General features: G+C 38.9%; 1 protein-coding gene across 5 annotated transcripts in view; it reads right to left on the reverse strand.

Annotated features, from left to right (window-relative positions):
* GLRA3 (glycine receptor alpha 3) overlaps positions 1-16,222 on the reverse strand; it is a 152,646-nt gene that overhangs the window by 21,424 nt on the left and 115,000 nt on the right. For all 5 annotated transcript variants that reach the window (XM_055577690.1, XM_055577689.1, XM_055577686.1 and 2 more), the window contains one exon: positions 1,390-1,533. In XM_055577690.1, the coding sequence (XP_055433665.1) occupies positions 1,390-1,533 (144 nt within the window). The remainder of the gene's footprint in view (positions 1-1,389; positions 1,534-16,222) is intronic.

Consider the following 16,222-nt stretch of genomic DNA (forward strand, 5'->3'; position numbering starts at 1 on the left):
GGGAGGTTAGAAAGAAGTGGAGGGGGAGAGGGGGAGGCAGAGTGAGAAAAGTGTAAGGACACCAGCAGACTAGGAGAGGTTGAGGGCAGGAGATAAAGTTCATCTCTCCACGAAAATATGTGTTAATATATAAATGATGTGCTTTAATGCTTATAAAAAATTGGTCAAATACAAGCTCTGGCACTGTTTTTCTGTCAGCCGTCTTACCCAGAGTATTGCAATGCTGAAATTTCTCCCATGCTACAGTGAATCAGGATGTTTACTGGAGCAGTTGACGATTCTGAGGAGTCAATTAGACACTACTGAATAAATTATTGCTTCAGATGTTCAAATTGAGTAGACTCAGCACTGAGAGATCATGGCTTAGGGTTTTTTTTAAACATTTTATAAATATATAAATTACAGTCAGTCCTTCAGAAACCATAAGAAATTCCCTAAAAATTAAATTCTTAAAAATGCATGCTATATATAAACCAGACTATTCATTTTAAGATTTGAGAATGTTTTGACTTAAGTATCTCAGTATATTGGATTCTGGTCACAGTTTTCCCTGTAATATATGACTTTGACATTTCTCTATAGCTTGAGACCATTTGCTTTTTTAAAATGTCAGCTGGCACATTCACATTAAATGTAAACTCAAAGATAGGTTGGCTGATAGAAACTCTTTCAGAAAAGGAAAAGGGTTGATTGAAATTATGTGCATATAAAGAGAGATGACATTATAAGTCTTATTAGAGGGGAACAACCTCATCCTGCACATCCAAATCCAATTAGAAGATTACTTCTACAGTTTCCTGTGGTCTCCCAGGGATGTTCCTGATTTATCAGGTGATAGCAAGGCAAAAATACACGTTACTGTGTTTCCAATGGGGATCCAGAAGAAATGTCTCAAAAACACAAAAATACATATAAAAAAGAGACCACATAGCTTTATGTGAACATCAGAGTATTATAAAATAAATAGATAATATTTGATAAAAAAAATTCAAGGAATTAGTTCAAAAAAAGAAAAAATTAATAGCAATAGTTGATGACTTGTGTCAAGTAAAGCCATCAGAAACATTACAGCATTGCAAATAAGAAATGATAGATTTTATTAGTTGAAGCAAAAAATGATGTTGTTCCAGGACAGATATTAGACAGAAGTCGATAAAGCTCTCATGTCACCAGATCTGCTGTGTAAAGTATTGGAAAGCAGCTAGATGTTACTATTTTCTCCCGGAAGCAATTTTTGACAACGTAAGTTTCAGTTGGACAAAATCAAAGGACAGTCATCTCTTTGAGTTTCTATCTCCATTTTCTTTCTGTACATCCCTATTAAACATAACAAATTTACTTTCCAGGGAGAATTGTATCCCAAGGAACTTCATGCATTGAATCACTTACCTTACTCCTTCTCTTTCGTCGAAATCTCAGAAGTTCTTTGTGTTGTCTTGATACAAAATTTACCGCTGCATATTCCAGAAGTGCTGAAAACACAAAAAGGAGGCACACTGCCATCCAAATATCAATAGCTTTGACATATGAGACCTAACCAGGAAAGAGAGAGTGAGAAAAGTGACTTGTTACGTCCATGGAGAACAAAAATGGACAGCTGTTCTAAATTATACCATTTATATACTAGTAATTTTTTACTTAAAATTTTTGCAAGTTTTATGTATTAGTCATACATTAAAATGTGTATTTCTTGCTAACAATTTTTTTTCAAATGAAGCACTAGACCAAATGTATGATGAAAGAAAATAAGATGAAAGGTAATTTTATCTTCAGAGTAAGATAGTATCATACTTGAAAAGTGTGCAGTAACATTGAAAGATACCTGCAGAGTAGCAGAATGCTTGAGAAAGTCTGAAGCAATATTGAGATATAGAAAATACTACTGAACTTGTAGCTCCATATTTTCTAATTAAAATTTATTTTTTACTTTGAAATAATTTTAACCTTACAGACATGGTGGAACAGTAAAAAGAACTCCCAAGTTCAACAGTTGCTAATGTTTACTTACATTTCTCTCCCCTCCCCTAATCTCGATCTATTATGTTTTTCTCCCTGAATTATTTGACTATAATATGCAGACATGATGCCCTGATACTTATGTGTTTTTCTAAAAGGACACTCTCCTACACACACTCAGTTGACCTTTCAGGGTTCAGGATAAATTTTGCCAAAATCTGATTCAGAATCCTATGACATCTGTGCTTACCTGAACACTCTGCGCTGTAATTGCTTATTTCTTGTTTTCTTTTTGGTTAGAGTGTGAACTCTTTGAGGACAGATGGCATTTGTTTTTGTTCACACCACAGTAGTGTCTGACTGATGTGTGCGTATTTGCTGACTGAATGAGCAGATAAATGAAGGTGCAAAATGTTAAAACACCGGGGAGGAGGGAGCCATAATGATTCATGTGGAAATTCACTATCTCGAGTGATGCTCTGTTAATACCTGGAACTGAATTGATTTTCTTTTAAAAAGAACTGTCAACTTACACCACTTTCAATGGTGTCAACTTACATGTGAGAGGTGCCAACATGAGGGCCCTCTGCATCTCCTCCTGTATCTTAAGTGTGATTTCTGCGGATCAGAAAGAACTCTACCGAGCAGAGACAGAAAGAACTCTACCGAGCAGAGAGATGTATGCCCTCAATTTATCCCATGGTTGTGCTAAGTGTCTGTATGTTTGTAAAGCATAGATTTAAATCTCATGAGTTCTGCAATTGTGTCAGAAATTTCTGGCTGCCCTCAAATGCATATGGTCCCAGAAGATGTAATACAGTTTTCACAGGCACCATCTCAAGCTACACCATTCCTTGGAAAAATAGGACTCATAAAGTGAGTGTGCATTTTTTTTCAACAACCAGGATCTATAATGACATGAACCAAGAGATCAAATAAGAAATTTGGTTTTCAAATGAACCTGACAACTGTTTTCCTATGACAATAGAACTATGCAAACATCATCTATGCAGCCCACATTCTGCTTCTTGTGATCAATACTTGATTGTTGAGACTGAAAAGTCAAGTCTCCTCATCCTCTCCTCTGACTCCCACCAACTTCAATTCTCTCTCTCCTCCATCCTCACTGACCCTCCAAGGACAGCAACCACAGGCCCTGGAAGGTTTGGGACTCTAGCATTAGTAACTTTAAAATAACACAGTAGTGGGACTTCACTGGTGGTTAAGTGGTTAAGATTCTGTATTTCCAATGCAGGGGGCATGGGTTTGATCCTTGGTCAGGGAAGTAAGATCCTATATGCCATAAAGTGTGGCCAAGAAATAAAAATAAATAAATAAATAATTTTAATAATTCTACCTGTTTAAAAAAAAATAAAACAGCAGTTTCCTCACCAACACATGGACAACATAATCATGACCTACGACACTAATCGCCTGTGATTCTGGTACCGCCTTGTTTCCACCCACTCCTGCCCCTGTCCTTTGTGGCAGCCTCATTCTAATCCAGCCCATCCCCCTGGACCACCTTGCCATGGCCCCATCATTCACTGTGCTATTGGAAACTTGATCTTAAGTAACAATCTCTCCTTGGTATTATTCCTTGGGTACAGGAGTATGAGAAAATGAAGCCTAAATGTTTGCTGACTAGACACTCTAGGCAGGAGAACCATTGTCTTGGAAACCAAACCAAAGCCACGTGTGGAAGACTGCTTCCTTCCTGAAGCTCGTTCTCCCCCTGGCTCCTTGACCTGCATTCTTTGGGTTTCCTCCCTCCACCCGACCCGACTCGGCTCTCTAGGCCTTTCCTCTTCTTCCTGAGATCCTCAGAGACAGGGCCTGGGCCCCGTCTGTTCTCACACTGAAACTTCTCACTTTCAGCCCTTAACTATTACTTTAGATCCAATTCCTCCTTTGCACTCAGGGCCCCCCGCCTCCTTTTCCTGACTAAACCTCCCACTAGCCAGTTTCTTACACGACTAGCTTTTGGATGTCTCAGGCTCCTCAGACTTCATTTGACTGAAAAAAGAAGCTAGGAATCTCTACTGGACTCAACCAGCAAACACACACAACTGCCTTTTCCTCCTCATTAAAGGCTAGGCTCTACTCATCTCCAAATCTCACATCAAAAAACCAAGTCCGGGAATCCCACCTTTTTGCTATTTCTGAAATTTATTCGTTTTCTGTCCTTTCTTACTGACATCGTATTGTGTATTGATCTCAACCACCATAATCTGTTTCTCAGTTTCTCTTAGGGCTGAAGTTACAAAGATAGTAAGACAAACAAGGTATATCTTTTTTAAAATTGGGGTATAATTGCTTTACAATGTTTTGTTAGTTTCTGCTGTATACAACAAAGTGAATCAGCTATATGTATACATACGTGTATTCTTTCCATCTGGGACCTCCCTCTTACCCCTCATCCCCCTCTAAGTCATCACAGAGCACTGAACTGAGTTCCCTGTGCTATTAGAACCAACATTCAAGAGGGGGGAAATAGACAGCAAAAGTAATCACATAAATAAAGATAATTTAAGAGAACTTCAATAATGAAACCCCTGTAGGGTCATGGGAAAGGGACAGTGTGAAGGGGGCTGTTAGGTGTGAAGGGGGCTGTTAGGTGGCACAGTTCCTAAAGGCCTCTCCGAGGGTGTGATACAACGACCATCTCAGGCCACTTTCTTACTTGCCCGTCATTCTTCACATTTCTTCCTCTAGTTCTTGGCAGAGACCAATGGACAAGCTCCATCCTGCCTCAGCAGCTTTGAACTCCCTCTTACTTCTGTCTGAAACATTCCTTCCTTTATGGAACCCTTGCTAAATCCTTCAGACTTTAGCTTAAAAGCCATGATTTCAGGGAAACCTTCTCCAAATGCTCAGATCAGTACAGCCCGTCTCACCTTCTTACCTCCACCTTCCTCCTAGAACCCATCTCTCAGATGACTCATTGCAGTTGCAATGATATTTATCTGTGGGTAGTTCTCACAAGGTGACTACGGCTGCTACTGCTGCTGCTGCTAAGTCGCCTCAGTCGTGTGCGACCCCATAGACTGGAGAGCATCATTTAAATGCCCCCCCTTCAGCTAATTACTCTGTTCCACAGCCCCTAAGGGCCATTTTCCTAAAACTTTGGGTGGAGGCCTGCAAAAATGAGCATGTCCCTGAGGATTTCAAGGTGAAATATCTATACTGATATTTTAGCAATCTATGTGTTGACAGCAAACACCAAATAATGAATCTTATTATTGACCTTGCCCCACTGTATCATCATTACATATTGTATATCATTACATATTGTATATCACTGTATCATCATTACATACTGTATATCATTACATATCTTTCTCCTTTTAGACTAATATATCCTGTGAGTCAAGGTAAGGGCCAGGTCTTATTCACCTTTGTGTTTCAAGGACCTAACACAGTGCCAGTTATATGACGGGCTCTCAGATAATAGTCAATTGATTGAACCATGTGGACTGACTTGCAATCACTGGCCATTTATTATTAGAGAAATAATTATAATAACTAGCACGCCAGGAATGTTTTTAGGAGTGTCTGTAGAACTACTGAGTGTTCTTAGTAATTGTCCAAAAGTAGCACTTTTAATCCGCACAACTATTCCTCTTTTAAAGGTGAGGAGACTGAGACATGTGAAATAACTTGTCATTGTATACACTCAGTTCAGTTCAGTAGCTCAGTCATGTCCGACTCTTTGTGACCCCATGGACTGCAGCATGACAGGCTTCCCTGTCCATCACCAACTCCCAGAGCTTGCTCAAACATGTCCATCGAGTCAGTGATGCCATCCAACCATCTCATTCTCTGTCGTTCCCTTTACACTACCCTGTGTAAAATAGATAGCTAGTGGGAAGCTGCAGTATAACACAAGCTCAGCTCAGTGTCCTGTGATGACCTGGAGGGGTGAAGTGGGAGGGAGGTTCAAGAGGGAGGGAATGTATATGTAAGTATAGCTGATTCACGCTGTTGTACAGCAGAAATTAACACAATATTATAAAGCAATTACAGCCCAATAAAAAAAATAACATCACATAGCAACTGCTATACACTGAATATGGTCCTTCAAAAATCCTGATGTTGAAATATACCTCTAAGGTGATGGTAATAGGAGGTGGGATCTTTGGGGAGTGGTTAGGTCATGAGGGTAGAGCCCTCACAAATGGGATTGGTGCTCTCATTAAAAGGACCCCAGAGAGTGTGTTGCCCTTCTACGATATTCTATCATAGAAACCTGGACAAACATAGAAACCTGGACAAACTGGATGCTACCAAGTTGCAAAGCTAGGATTTGAATACAGGTCATCTGGCTAAAAAAATCTGTAACTCAACTACTATTATACATCACCTGGTTATTAGGCTCCTTCTGTTTAAGCTACCACCATAAGTTAACAACTGTGAGCACACTAAGTAGAAGTAAGTATCTGTATCTTAATATTCCAGGCTCTTCAAATTTTACATGATAGTTAAGGGTGAAGTCATTACATAGTATACACATTGGAGGGTTCTGTATGTTTGCTGATCCTCAAATCCGACAATAAACTTGCTAGTAGACAATGTAGAAAAGGAGTTGTGAGAATGTAATTACCACATCAAAAACCAAATATTTGCTCTGCAGAAGCGAAACTCTATCAGGGAAACATTTTACCCTTTGAAATACAATGAGAGTCCCCTCAACAATATTCTTACATTAGTTAGGATGAAGTGTTTTTATGAGACAGTTGCCTACTTGCCACGTGATAATCCGGGAAGAGATCAACTTGATAAATTATCATTTGAATGTGCAGAGAGCTGGGTTACGGCAAAGCCTTATCTTTTTCATTTTAAAAAATAAGTTTTATAATGTGAGGAAGGAATATAAGCATCATTGATTCTACAGACTTCTTAGATCATGTGATTTTTTTTTTTCCAGAAAAATTCTCTATTTTAACCTGAATGAACTTTTTGGCCAACCCAATACTTTGCAATGTTATCATTAGAAAACAGAGAAAATCTGCTTCTGGAGTCCTGAAAAGATGCATATTGGATTTCATCATTATTACTTATCCTGATTGTAAAGATTGGAATCCAGTACCCTTGACCCTGGGAAGTTCAGGAAACATGCCTAAGCATGAATTTCTTTATATCTACTTCCAATGATACAAGAAAGTGGGCATAGGAGGAGGATTCAAGCTATGATTTGATAAGAATAACAAACAACCCCAAATCTCACTGGCTTGAAACAGCGAAGGTCGATCCATGTCCACTCAGAGCTGATGGTAACCCTGGACAAGTGCCGTCACACCGTGACCTCAGCTCCTAGTGTGGCCCTGTCTGGAACACTGCTGGGGACCACAGCAGAGGAAAACCAGAGCACGGGTCACCTCACATTTGGTATAAATACTCCAGGCCAGAAGAGGCACAGATCACCGGGCTCAAAACTCGCTGTGTATGTGTTTGTGCCTTTGTGCTCAGTCACGTCAGGTTCTTTGTGACCCTATCAGCTGCAGGCTGCCAAGCTCCTCTGTCTATGGGATTCTCGAGGCAAGAATACTGGGGTGCATTACCGTTTCCTCCTCCAGGGGATCTTCCAGACCCAGGGATGGAACTGAGTCTCCTGACTTAGCATTAGCCAGAACTATTTACAGTGAACACGACAAGAACGGACCTGGGAGGTGCAACCTCATCGTGTGTCTGGAAGGGAGACAAAGCCCACAGGTGGCAAAGTAAGTGAAGGCGGGGAAGGGTCTAATTTGTGCTTCTGAGAACAAAACAAGGATTCTGACAAGTCCAGGACTGAAGACAAGTGTGGACTGTGATCTGATCACTGTGATATCTTGAAGGGAGAACTAGAGAAGCTTTCAGTTCTGTTCAGTTCAGTCTCTCAGTCACGTCCAACTCTTTGTAACCTCATGGACTGCAGCACGCCAGGACTCCCTGTCCATTACCAACTCCCGGAGTTTACTCAAACTCATGCCCATTGAGTTGGAGATGCCATCCAACCATCTCATCCTCTGTTGTCCTCTTTTCCTCCCACATTCAGTCTTTCCCACCATAAGGGTCTTTTCAAATGAGTCAGCTCTTCACATCAGGTGGCCAAAGTATTGGAGTTTCAGCTTCAACATCAGTTCTTCCAATGAATATTCAGGACTGATTTCCTTTAGTATGGACTGCTTGGATCTCCTTGCAGTCCAAGGGACTCTCAAGAGTCTTCATAACACCACAGTTCAAAAGCATCAATCCTTTGGTGCTCAGCTTTCTTTATACTCCAACTCTCACACCCATACATAACTACTGGAAAAACCATAATCTTGACTACACAGACCTTGTTGGCAAAGTAATGTCTCTGCTTTTTAATATGCTGTCTAGGCTGGTCACCATCGGCAGTGATTTTGGAGCCCCAGAAAATAGAGTCTGACACTGTTTCCACTGTTTCCCCATCTATTTCCCATGAGGTGATGGGACCAGATGTCATGATCTTCATTTTCTGAATGTTGAGTTTTAAGCCAACTTTTTCACTCTCCACTTTCACTTTCATCAAGAGGCTCTTTAGTTCCTCTTCACTTTCTGCCATAAGGGTGGTGTCATCTGCATATCTGAGGTTATTGATATTTCTCCCAGCAATCTTGATTCCAGCTTGTGCTTCTGCCAGCCCAACGTTTCTCATGATGTACTCTGCATATAAGTTAAATAAGCAGGGTGACAATATACAGCCTTGACATACTCCTTTTGCTATTCAGAACCAGTCTATTGTTCCATGTCCAGTTCTAACTCTTGCTTCCTGACCTGCATACAGATTTCTCAAGAAGCAAGTCAGGTGGTCTGGTATTCCCATCACTTTCAGAATTTTCCTCAGTTTATTGTGATCCACACAGTCAAAGGATTTGGCATAGTCAAGAAAGCAGAAATAGATGTTTTTCTGGAACTCTCTTGCTTTTTCCATGATCCAGCAGATGTTGGAAATTTTATCTCTGGTTCCTCTCCCTTTTCTAAATCCAGCTTGACTATCTGGAAGTTCACAGTTCACGTATTGTTGAAGCCTGGCTTGGAGAATTTTGAGCATTACTTTACTAGCGTGTGAGATGAGTGCAGTTTTGCAGTAGTTTGAGCATTCTTTGGCATTGCCTTTCTTTTGGATTGGAATGAAAACTGACCTGTTTCAGTCATGTGACCACTGCTGAGTTTTCCCAATATGCTGGCATATTGAGTGCAGCACTTTCACAGCATCATCTTATAGGATTTGAAATAGCTCAACTGGAATTCCATCACCTCCACTAGCTTTCTTTATAGTGAGGCTTCCTAAGGCCAATTTGACTTCACAATCTAGGATGACTGGCTCTAAGTGAGCGATCACACTATCATGATTATCTGGGCCCTTAAGATCTTTCTTGTACAGTTCTTCTGTGTATTCTTGCCACCTCTTCTTAATATCTTCTGCTTATGTTAGGTCCATATCATTTCTGTCCTTTATCGAGCCCGTCTTTGCATGAAATATTTCCTTGGTATCTCTAATTTTCTTGAAGAGATTTCTAGTCTTTTCCATTCTATTGTTTTCCTCTATTTCTTTGCACTGATCACTGAGGAAGGCTTTCTGATCTCTCCTTGCTATTCTTTGGAACTCTGCGTTAAAATGAGTATATCTTTCCTTTTCTCCTTTGCTTTTTGTTTCTCTTCTTTTCACAGCTATTTGTAAGGTCTCCTCAGACAGCCATTTTGCTTTTTTGCATTTCTTTTTCTTGGGGATGGTCTTGATCCTTGTCTCCTGTACAATGTCTCGAAGCTCCATCCACAGTTTATCAAGCACTCTATCAGATCTAGTCCCTTAAATCTATATCACACTCCCATTGTATAGTTGTTAGGGATTTGATTTAGGTCATACATGAATGGTCTAGTGGTTTTCCATACTTTCTTCAGTTTAAGTCTGAATTTGGCAATAAGGAGTTCATGATCTGAGCCAGTCAGCTCACAGAGCAGCTTTGTTAGAGGGCAAAACTCACTGCTTTAGAGAGGGCAGCTATTAAGTACTGAGAGGACAACAGAGGGAAAAAAAATAGTACTGATCTTTAACTCCACATTTGTTCAAACCATGTCAGGTCAGAGTTCAGTAAAATTAGTCACAAGCAGGTTACAAAAGAGTCCAGGTAGTGCTCTGAAATGTTGATTTAATGTAGCAGAGGTGATAGATTATTCAGATTATAAAGACAGGCAGGCTGCCAGGCAAATTCAAGCATGGGAATGGTGTGCTTGTACTACACAGGGTCTCAAAAAAAAGAAAAAGACTGTGCCTCCAAGTACAGACCACACCTCAGCAGTTAATACTCCTCCTTGTCCCTTACTAGTTCCACCAGAGCCAACTGTTCACTTATGTGTGCATACACCCTCCAAAGTCATCTGGTTGTGTTCCTCTTTGATTCAGAGGAAGAGATGGCTCACACATATATCAGGCAATTCTTCATAAATCAATTTAATGTAAGGCAAGTTTTTGGTGAGATAATTAAGTAGCAACAATTTTAGATTATATTCCTTTACAAGATCATTGACTGAGCTAAACTATACGAGTGGCACCATCTGCTGTAGTTGAGAGGCTTCTTGTCAAGATACATAACTTCATCTTACTATGCATAGAAATGATCAAATGGATCGCCTTAGGACAAATACTGTCCTGCTGGTAGATAATAAGGCATGAATGGGTAAATATTGATTAGACTATAAGCCAGACTACTAAATCATAGCAAATTATACTTACTAATTTATAAGTTATAACCCAGACTACTATTAATCAAGAATTTCTAGAAATAGAAATGTATAGTGCACTTATAAGAAGCACAGCTTTGAAGGATAAGAAACTGATTAAACCAGAAAGTGGGATGAATCGCCAACTCCAATGCAAACCAACACGAAGGCACTCTACAAGGTTAATATCCCAGGACAGTGAACATTTTCTCAATTCTTCTCTCAGTCCAAATTTGCTTTTTATTTGAGAAAGAGGTATAACAAACATCACAGTATATTGCTTTTGATTAGTTAAAACAGTCCTTTCAGTAGGGTGATTCATTCTCCATTGGATGATGATTAATCCTGGTAAATTCTCCCAGTTCCTCTGAATTGTCAAACCGATGAGTAATTCTGGCTGTGGAATGGGCAAGGGGCTCAAAGGTTTTTTTCTGAGTTATGCTGAAAAATTTCCTGCTTGTGTCATGGCTTTTTTCCTAGGCGGGTTTGTTTCGATCACACTGGTATTTATTTATCTTTCGATCTGTAAAACCCAAATTGTAGTACACTTAATCCCTCATTTCTTCCAGTGTAAAAGCTGTATAAGAATTTTGAATATTGTAATGCTTATAGGAAAAAATATTATATTAGTTTCAAAATTATTTTGAGTTTCATTTAAGACTAAAAGCCAGAGAGATGAAGGGAAAAAATAACTTTTTTTTTTTATAAGTGTTAAAGTAAAATGAAGCAAACTGAAAAAGAAAATAAGCTGTCTGCAGGACTGTATTCTTGGAATTCTAGGTGGTGAATAACACAGATTTTGTGAACTCTGACGTTTATCATCCTGGAGGGCAATTCACAACCGCAGAATCCTACACGTTACGTTCATACTAATTACGATCCTCGTAAACTTAGTAAATGAATGATGCTTTGCATAGCGGCTTTATTTGCCATGTAAAGGCTTTTACTTTAAGAAATGAAATGTATCAGAGAGTCATAATGGCAGAACTGCATTATATCCTAAGTCATGAGCTTGACAAACCTTTCCAATCACCAGATGAGAAAAACACAATTAAAAAGGGTAAGGTATTTTGAAAGGTCACTCCGTTGTCCCTGACTTTTGCTTCAATTATGGGAGCTTTACTGCCATCTTTTCTAGAGGACATGATTCTTAAGACTAGCAAAAGAATCTAGATGTTGCTAGAAATGCTACTTAGGTGCACATTGTTACTGACATTTGTTAATATTTTTTGTGTGTGACCTGCTTAAGGAAACTTGAATTATATTTGTGACTTCTCTCCCCTGTGCATTCTTGCCCTGGAAGTTTTCTATTTCTAGAACATCATCTTTATTATACCTATATACCTTTCTAATACCTTTTCCCAGCACCTCAGGATCTGACATTTTCATATTTAACTTCAACCAGAAATCTGGAAGACAGATAAAGCTTGTAAGCTATGTCTAACACTGATTTGGGGACCAAATTCTTTATTCCTTTGGCAAAGGGGGAGTTTTACATCAGATTTTATCTGTCAGTGGGGAGGGTGGGTCATGATATGGACTATAGGATTTATGTGAATACAGAAAAGGGAGTTTAAGACATTAAATAGGGTAAAATTGGCTCCAAGTTGCATAAACACCTTTTGTTTGTAAACTTAGCTTGATGTTAAAGCCCCTGCATTATGTCATTTCAAAAATTTTTAAACTTTGTGATTTGATCATATATTTTCTCCAAATTGTGCCATCAGATTTAAGAACTTATGTCATGGCTCTGTCTCTATGTCATCCACAGAGGTTCTGCTTGATAATTGTTAAATTCAACTTAATGAGACCTAGTAAGCCTAAATTGTAAGCATTAAGATCAAATATAGAACCAGAGACAATTTTCAATTTCTATTCTTACTATACTCCTTGGAAGGAAAGTTATGTCCAACCTAGACAGCATATTCAAAAGCAGAGACATTACTTTGCCAACAAAGGTCTGTCTAGTCAAGGCTATGGTTTTTCTTGTGGTCATGTATGGATGTGAGAGTTGGACTGTGAAGAAGGCTGAGTACCGAAGAATTGATGCTTTTGAACTGTGGTGTCGGTGAAGACTCTTGAGAGTCCCTTGGACTGCAAGGAGATCCAACCAGTCCATTCTAAAGGAGATCAGCCCTGGGATTTCTTTGGAAGGAATGATGCTAAAGCTGAAACTCCAGTACTTTGGCTACCTCATGTGAAGAGTTGATTCATTGGAAAAGACTCTGATGCTGGGAAGGATTGGGGGCAGGAGGAGAAGGGGATGACAGAGGATGAGATGGCTGGATGGCATCTCTGACTCGATGGACGTGAGTCTGGGTGAACTCCGAAAGTTGGTGATGGACAGGGCAGCCTGGCGTGCTGTGATTCATGGGGGTCGCAAAGAGTCGGACACAACTGAGCGACTGAACTGAACTGAACTGATTCTTACTATGGGATCTACCTATGTTTAGGAATTACTTATTTACTGAAGACAGAAAATACAGTAATAAAATTGTATAATGTTTGTATGTAGTATATCTTTTGCTTTTAAAAGAAAGGGCAGGAGTAAATAATTTTTTAAATTTTTGCACCTTTTTTGTTTATCTTTTTCCTACAGGAATAAGGCAGGGAAAAAAAAAACTATTAACATATTCAATGAAAATACTTTTAAATTAAATATATTACTCACATCAAATACTGTATTATAAAATTAAATATACTTAATAACTATTGTGTCATGTTAATGAATTAAAAATGAGCCCTCTTGTATCATATTTATATTGAACTTGATTGAAGTAATTTTTGTTAACTATACTTTGAATAGATACTAGAATCTTTTTTCAAAAGATTTTTTTTTCTTTAATGTGGACCATTTTTAAAGTTTTTATTGAATGTGTCACAATACTGCTTCTATTTTATGTTTTGGTTTTTTGGCCCCAAAGCATGTGGGATCTTAGCTCTCCCACCAGGGACAGAGCTTGCACCCCCTTCATTGGAAGGTAACATCTTAACCACTGGACCTCCAGGGAAGACCCAATATTAGAATCTTATATTCAAATAGTGAGAATCAAAACATTATCAACAGTAATAGTTATCAATAGGAAAACCTGATTACTATACAACCCCTCTCCCCATTTAATTACTGCTGATATTTACAATCTACTCTCCTTTAAAACTGCAGGGTAGTTTTTTTTCTTTTTTTTTTAGAAGAATGAGAACTGGCAATAGTGAATATGAATACTTCATTTTCCTTCCCATCCCCTGCCTTTTCAGTGTAATGCCAATAGACCTCCGTGTGTCCACATAATCATGGTATCCAATTATAAATAACTCAGTTCAGTTCAGTTCAGTTGTTCAGTCATGTCCGACTCTTTGCAACCCCATGAATCACAGCATGCCAGGCCTCCCTGTCCATCACCAACCCCCAGAGTTCACTTAAACTCACGTCCATCGAGTCGGTAATGCCATCCAGCCATCTCATCCTCTGTCGTCCCCTTTTCCTCCTGCCCCCAATCCCTCCCAGCATCAGAGTCTTTTCCAATGAGTCAACTCTTCCCATGAGGTGGCCAAAGTACTGGAGTTTCAGCTTTAGCATCATTCTTTCCAAAGAACACCCAGGGCTGATCTCCTTTAGAATGGACTGGTTGGATCTCCTTGAAGTCCAAAGGACTCTCAAGAGTCTTCTCCAACACCACAATTCAATAGCATCTTCGGCGCTCAGATATCAGTTAGATTTATATTATCTAATCATCGTAATCACTTCTATAGCTGATGATTTCAAGAGAATAAAAGTTAATATGAAAGCTATTGTGATGTTTTCTAAGAACCATTGTTTTTATTATACTGCAAGGTAGACACATGCAATATTTAATACCTTTTTCATTAATTTGGTGATTCTCAGGGGCACATGATTCTTCATAAATAAAAAGTAATTCAACTGAGTTTTTACATTCTTTTTAGAGGGACAAAAAATGGCATATTCTTGCTTTTTAACTTAACTACTAAGCAAAGTTTAAAAACTCACGTTTACTCTATAGAGGTGTATCACATTCCGCATGACATTTACTCTATAGACCTGTATCACATTCTGAGGATAAAAATATGTAAAAAATAGACTATCCTCTCAAAAAGCTACTCCTGGTGGGTTTCACAGACAGACCGAATAAGGGAAGATACCACTGTATACCTAGACTTTCCTGGAATTTCCTAAAGCAGTTCTTTCTAGAATCATAGTTTATAAATTAAAATTATATTTTGTCCCTCTTATTATTTCCTCTATTCCTACCCATCTCAATACTGAATAAAAAATATATTGAATAATTCCCTGTGTCAAGATCTTAACAACATATTAGTATAAATCAAATATATACTCAAAATAGTTTAATGACTATCACTACTCTCTCTTTCACCTGGGTTAAAATCTAATCCTCCCAAGGAGTATTGCTTTTCCACATCTAAAAAAAAATTTCACAAAATGTTGGTAATCTCAAAGAGTTTGTGAGAAGGGTTTTGAGGTAAGTGGGTCTAGGCTGTAACTAAGCTGTATAACCTTTCCTTGTGCATGAGGGAGACAGAGTCCTAGAGGAAGAAAGGAGGGAAGACACTTTGAATATACAGTATATACACTAAAATATACTTTGAATATACTTCCTCCTCTTTCTGGACTTTCATTTGCTCTTACAAGAATCATCTCTGGTGTGCTTCCCTATCAATCTGTAGTTCACTCCTTGAAGTCTTAGGCCTGAATGTCCCTGGTCAGAACTTTGGAAGTTCTGACTTTTTGACAATTCAATGTGGCTATCATATACATCTCAAAGTTAACATGCTTAACCATAGAACTAATACCTCTTTGACCTTCCTCATGAGTAAATATTACCACTACATGCCATTACCCAGCAGAAAGCCACTTTTGACTCCTGATTTTCCCTAAATCCTCAAAATTCAGTTCAGAAGCAAATCCTGTCTCTTTCACCTGCAAATATATTTTCTCTAAAAAAAAAAAAAACCTACATCTTTCTAACTCCACCTGCGATGCTTCATCTCTGCAGGTAGCAACCTAGTCAGATCACCCTCGGCTCTGAGCTATCGTTTTCATGGTAGCACCTCTGCTTCCATTTTTACCTCTTCTATCTGATCTTCACATAGAAATGAGAGTGATCACTCCTCTCAATAAAATCCTCCCAAAATCCATCCAAAATAAGCTTTATGCTTACCAAGTTTTATAAAATCCCCCATGACCTGGCTCTGTGATCACCACCATTTTTCCTCACTCATTCTACTCCAAATAAATCATGTTAGGAAGCATTCCTAAGGTTTTCTAACTTTGAAAACTTGCTGGCAGTAGGATGCGTTGTTACCCTCTTCTGGCCACCTACTGCCGGCACTGCGGAAATGCCCGATTGCTCCAAGCTCCAAGAAATGAATCACAGGAGTTTTCTTGCTTTGGGCTATCATACTCCTGATTTATGAGACTGTTGAGGCCAGTGCAACAGGAAATTTCAGAGAGGAATCTCAGGTCTATGGTTCACGAGGTGCTGGCTCAAGTACATTCTCAGAG

This window comes from Bubalus kerabau, chromosome 4 (genome assembly GCF_029407905.1).
Source record: "Bubalus kerabau isolate K-KA32 ecotype Philippines breed swamp buffalo chromosome 4, PCC_UOA_SB_1v2, whole genome shotgun sequence".
In the NCBI taxonomy this organism is placed as follows: Eukaryota; Metazoa; Chordata; class Mammalia; order Artiodactyla; family Bovidae; genus Bubalus; species Bubalus kerabau.